The sequence below is a fragment of the Oreochromis aureus genome, linkage group 23, assembly GCF_013358895.1.
Source record: "Oreochromis aureus strain Israel breed Guangdong linkage group 23, ZZ_aureus, whole genome shotgun sequence".
In the NCBI taxonomy this organism is placed as follows: Eukaryota; Metazoa; Chordata; class Actinopteri; order Cichliformes; family Cichlidae; genus Oreochromis; species Oreochromis aureus.
Genome location: NC_052963.1, coordinates 34,397,053 through 34,403,052, shown reverse-complemented (window position 1 = coordinate 34,403,052; position 6,000 = coordinate 34,397,053). Strand labels below are relative to the sequence as shown.

The window sequence follows — 6,000 nt, the reverse complement described above, 5'->3', positions numbered from 1 at the left end:
AGGATGCTGGGATAGGGTGGGATGGAGACAGATGATCCGCTGTGGCGACCCCTAAAGGGAGCAGCCGAAAGAAGTCTTTTCTGAGTTGAAGTACATCATAAACACCACTGGGTGTCGCTCTATAGTGTCTCATATCGCTTCTGCGCGCTTATTTCACCAATATCAACCCCCTCTTCCTCGCTGTGTGTGCGTGCGTGTGTGTTGTGTGTCGGATAGAAAGTCAGCCTGGTTTCCAGCTGAGTGCTTGCTCTCTCACAGTGTGTGTGTGTGTTGTCATTATTATCCACTCTGCTCCCAGCTCAGAATGGCCAGATTCACTCAGACTGAAACAAGAAGGCAGCACCATCCACAGCAGCCCCAGCCCTCTCACTCCAGCCTGGTTTTCACCGGACCGGGGGCACCACCGACCCAACAACCACTACTACTTATCCCACATCAGCACCAGTACCCTCAGATCACATTTCCGAAACCCATGAACGGGTCAGAACCCATTTCAATTCATCCGGAGAGCGGCAACATGAAAGACCAAGATGCCATTAAACTGTTTATCGGGCAGATACCGCGGAACTTGGAAGAAAAAGACCTGAAACCCCTGTTTGAACAGTTTGGGAAAATCCACGAACTGACAGTTCTCAAGGACCGATACACCGGCATGCACAAAGGTAATGTGTCGCCCCTCGAATGGCTGCGAGGCCCATATGAAGCTTAATAACTGCTTATTAGTATCTGTACGTACTGAACTGATTTGTAGTAAAATGCGGATTTTTGTCACTTTTATTTTCATGTTTAATCGGGCTTAATCGATCAGCTGTCAACCCCCCAAATAATCTGTATCGTTATGCTCATCATTGCTCATATTTCCATATAACATTCATGAGGTTTGGGATTTTGCTCCATTTGCTTTTTTTGTGCGTAAGGCAAGTTTTTAGCTTTTTAGTAATTATCAGATTGGTTTGACGCGCTTTTGTATTTCTATCCCGAGATTTCAGTATTTATTATGACTACAAAAAGAAAGATTTGCACATATTTCGAGTGTTTTGAACACGAAGAACAATTCTTTATTTTATTGCCTTTGAGTGTTTCCTTAACACGCTCCTAAGTGGGGCAGAGGCGCTCGGAAAGGATGCATTTTTCAACAGCCTCCTCTTGCCAGTCCCATCTTTTGCGGAGGGGCGGCATCATTTATTCATCCGTATGCTTTCTTTAACATCTCCCCATGTGCGAATAGAGCGGGCTGGGTGCAAACGCGACACGGCGAAATCAGTTCAATTCTACAACGTCTCCAAAGGGCGCACGAACTGTCACAAGATGACGGACGTCGTCACGGAGAGTGGGCAGTGAGGCTTCTGCTGAAATGGAAGCAGAGGGTGTAAATCCACTCAGCTCACTATACATACACTGACAACTTCCATCTTCCATAATGAAGTTGGCTAGCAAGAATATAGATCACTGCCTGGGTGGGAAAAGCATTTCACGATACCCCCCTCCCTAACCCGCACCCCCATCCCCTAGATTCAAGCAGTGCAGACGTCATCATTGTCATCGTCATCGTCATGACCCGTGAACCCTCACCCAACCTTTAATTTAGTGTTTTTTGCTCTTAGCCAGGTTTGACCAGAAATGAATAACCCCAGAGCTGCACTGGTTTAGCTGATCAGTGACATTCAGGCTTTGACTATAAGCACTGTGATCACTGTTAGTTTCATTGTAACGGTCAGGCCAGTGCACTGTCGACAAAGTTTGCAACATCGTATTGATGATCCAAGGCAATAACGACAAAGGCCAACTGCATACTTAATGTATTATGGTGATTTCATTGCTGACCCATAGAAGTCACAAACAAAAGCATGCAATGGCCTCGACTATCATTTAGTCAAAACCATAGTTATAAAAAACCTTTTTCTTTTTTTTTTTTTTCCACACGTGGATTCCTCATTTCACAGAGCAGATGCAGATGTGTGAAGGATGTAAGCACAGGAGATAAGCCTCTTATTACAGTGACATTTAGAAAAGACAAATGATAATGTATGACAGTAAACATTACAAACCCTGTCGTGCAATGCATCAAGTCACCATCGCAAGATATTAAATTCGTTTCTGCTACAGAGGTTGTCCCCATCTCCTCCAGAATAATTAATACAAGTCTTTGTGAAGGTTTCAAACCAGGATACAGTTACAGTATATTATAATAATGTTTGCCACATATTTTATGAAGGTCGTAAAGTTGATGTTATTGTTGTGGAAGTCATTTCTTCAGTATTGCACTGATCTGGATTGCTTTGGATGCGTGTGTTTTTGTGCTTCATGCATATACTAAAATGTCATTTCCCCGTGTTGCAGTGATGGCAGTATTTTGGGTCCTGAATGATGTCACCTTATTGTGCTATCAGGGAAAAGACAATTTAGGCTTTCTACATAACATAAACAGCACATTTCCATTACTCATACAAAAACACTGATCTTTGCTAGACATAGTGAAATGTTTGACATCTAGGCCATAAATTTGATATGTCATAATTAGCAATTATTTTTTCAATTAATACAGTGAAAAGCTGCTTAACTACATTGTTATTCATTTGAAAAGGTTTTTTGTCAGATTTCCTCGTAGCATTATATTATCATCAATTTATTACATCATTCTTGCCCTGGTGGTAAAGTAGAAGAAGTGGGAAAATGTGTAATTGAGATGTACTGCTTGCTTTCGGTGAGACTCTGTATGATCACCCTCCTCAGTTCTCTTGTCAGTTTGAAATGCAAAACTCAAAAGAGCCTTTCAACAAAGTGAAATCCCTTAAAAATATCCAGTGAACTTTTATATCTGTTCATTGTGAATTATGATTTTTTTTTTTTTTGCATTTTACTAAACAAAAAATCTTGTTTAAATGTAGCTGGATAATCTTCTCTTTCTGATCTAGTAAAAATACTAAAAATATGATTCCAAATGCATTTCTCATGTCATTATTTACCCTGAATTTTAACGTACAAACCGCTAATTAATTTTAGATAAGCATAGTTCAGTCAAATTAAATGAGTTAGGATGTAATGAAGCCTCGTTGCACAATTAACAATACAAAATCAAACTCTAATGTGTCAGTGATCCTTGATGAGGTTATTTTATAGTTAATCATGTTATTAAGCAGAAAAAGGATTATGGGGTACGCATCGTGATGGAAACACTGGGCAAGCACCCTCAAAGTGGCACATTCACACTAACAAAGACATCGATGGACAGAGGAACACACGCACATACACACATGCGCACATGCTATTTTCATTATACTAAGTGTTGTGCATTCGTAGCCATTGTGCTTATTCTGTCATTTGGATTTTTTGGATTTTCATTTCATCCACATTGTGCTCTCTGTGTTTATTTCCTCTTTTCTTATGCAACTGTTTTTTCCCCTTGGTAATCCATGAGGGAAAACATGGAATTAGTTTGTAAAGCGTGATAATAATGCATGGCCATAATAACTTGACTCAAGAGGATTAGCAAATGTGCATTGTCTGAAGCAGCAGTCTCTTGGGTGATCAGCTGGTTGCCTCCCTAAACAGTGGCTGCCTCTGCCAATTAAAAATTCAGTCTAGCCTGCCTCTTCAAATGATTAATTCTGCCCACGCTGTCGATGGCCTGCCAATTATTGTCGCCCAATTGGTATTAATAGGTAGAGGATTTCCTGATGTTGAATTTATCACAGACTGTGAAAACTTCTCCCTTTGGCTCTAATTAGCTTTGACTAGCACATGCAGAACAAATACATACATGCATATATGCACATGCTTATATCCAGAGCCAGTGTTCCTTTTATGCATTGTGCCTGTTATTTTGCTTGCTATATCAAATTCTTTAAATTAAAAGTGCAGTTTTCTGGGTAGATTATATCATGTGAGTTTCCATAATGCACTCAGATCAGAGAGGCAATGTATAATTTAGCACAACAGGTAGACGCACAGACAAAAAAATCCCTAGGTCGCTCCAATCTGCCGGGCAAGGCTGCCCGGATATCAATACTAAGCTTGTGTCGAGTATTACTGTGTTAATGCATTTATAAATGGAGATATTGCTGTAGACCCCAGCAAGCAGAAGCACATTAAATCACAGAATAATCTAATGAAATATTTATTCAAGTTTTTATTTTTTCCTTCGTCTGAAGCAGTCTGATGGATAGAGTTTCTCTGTAAGTTGTGCTCCTCAAAGAATAAAGAAGGAAGGAAGCACAGCTAGTTGGAACAAAGCATATTCATCAAACCAGAACTATACATTCCAGTTTTCCTTTATGAAGATGGAGCTTTAAGGCAACAGCACTGATTAAACCAACCGTTGGTTTGTTAAAGCTGCTTTCTTCCTTTGATATTATGGAAGTACATGCACACATTTCCATATTGCATGTGCCTTATGGAAAGTGTCAAAGATCACGGCACTGCTGTAGGACAGCATCCCTCCTGGGGAAACAGATGGGATAAATTCGCTTACATCCATAAACAGAGCTGTAGATATGACATGGACTGTACAGAAAGACAAAACTGTGTTAATATTACAGATTTAAAAGACAGCTTTGGAACTTATTCCTTTTGACATTATTGCCTATTTACTAATGAAATGAACCGATATCATAAATGCCATGAATGCTACACTCCGTTCCAGCTGTGCGTGTGACCTCTGAGTCACCTGGAAAACAATTCTCAGTCTCCGCGCAGTTTTGTGCAGTGATTCGATTGAACAAATCTAGAATAAAATCTCCTGTCAGAGTCTAGTGAGCGAAGGCCACCGAGCCAAGCTAATGCAGTAACAACACCCTCCTCACAATCTTTAAACGTCTGTAAATATTGTAATAAGCAACAGGGCTTTCCTCATAAAAGATGCAGCAGCTCAACGGGTACTGACAGGCGCTATGGGCCTTGACTTCAGGATGAGGAGTGCTGCCTCCCTCTCTCTCCTGCTCTTTTCTGTTGGTTTCCCAAGCAGATTGGCAATCTTAGATGGCAACAAGGCTGCGCTCTGCTGGAGGTTTGTATCTGTTCACCAGGCTCACCTGACTTTTATTCCGTCTCCGCTTCCCTCTTCCTTAATACCTGCCCAGGAGAGCCTTTCAGATGGATTGATTTCCTGCACCAATGCAACATTCATTATTGCTTGCAGTATATTATACTTTCAGTTTGTTGGAAGTGCTGTTACACCATGACCTTTGTGGAATGTGTTTGCCGTAAATGGGTGCCCAGAATGGGAACAGAGATGGGAAAATGAGCAGTGAGATCTAACTCATTAATGAAACCTATAATGTTTTTGCATTTCATTAACTCAAGTAAATAAAGCTCTTTGGTGCTTCATTCTACATTTTCTGGACAGTGTTTGTGTTTGAAGGGATGGTGGTGATGCCATGGTGTTTTAAAAAGTTATATTGGTAAGTTGACTGTTTTGATGACAACCTGTAATAATAATCGATGCGAGATGGAAGGCGATTTTAATTTGGTACCACTGTTGATTTGATGAATGCACTACTGGCTTTTTCCAGAAATTTTAAACGGAAGATTTTTGAGTTGAATTATTTTTGCTGTTTTGTGGACACATTTCTTTTCTAAAGGTAGAGTTGGCAGAAGCGCGCTGCCTTCCTGCTCAGGCTCAAAGGTCAGAGCTATTTTCTTAGTCTAAATAGAGGGAGATAGAAGCCTATCTATTTTGAATGGGCAGCTTTGCAGAGTGCCATTGCCTACAGAGCAGAGTGTACTCTTATGAGGGGGGGGGGGTTATAAAGGCACAGAGGGGGGAAAAGGGAGAGCGCGAGGGGGAGGGGGTTGGTGGTTTCTGTTAGAATAGCATGAGCTTTTTAATGTTGTGTTTGAGCCTGGCTGGGCACAGATTCATTTTAGAAGGAAAGTGAAATAACAAGGGAGAGGGGAGAGAGGAGATTTTAATGCAATGTTTTGTGATAATCCCTCTCCATTTTGGAATGGTTCAGGAGAACTCATGCGCTAAAGCCTTGTACAAGCCTGGAAAATAATAAG

At 40.9% G+C, this 6,000-nt stretch overlaps 1 protein-coding gene across 5 annotated transcripts in view; it reads left to right on the top strand.

Moving 5' to 3' along the window:
- The first annotated feature begins 302 nt into the window (after window positions 1-302).
- The window catches only part of celf5a (cugbp, Elav-like family member 5a), a 175,961-nt gene continuing 170,263 nt past the window's right edge, over window positions 303-6,000 (top strand). For all 5 annotated transcript variants that reach the window (XM_039606282.1, XM_039606279.1, XM_039606281.1 and 2 more), the window contains exon 1: window positions 303-662. In XM_039606282.1, the coding sequence (XP_039462216.1) occupies window positions 305-662 (358 nt within the window). In that variant the 5' untranslated portion in view covers window positions 303-304. The remainder of the gene's footprint in view (window positions 663-6,000) is intronic.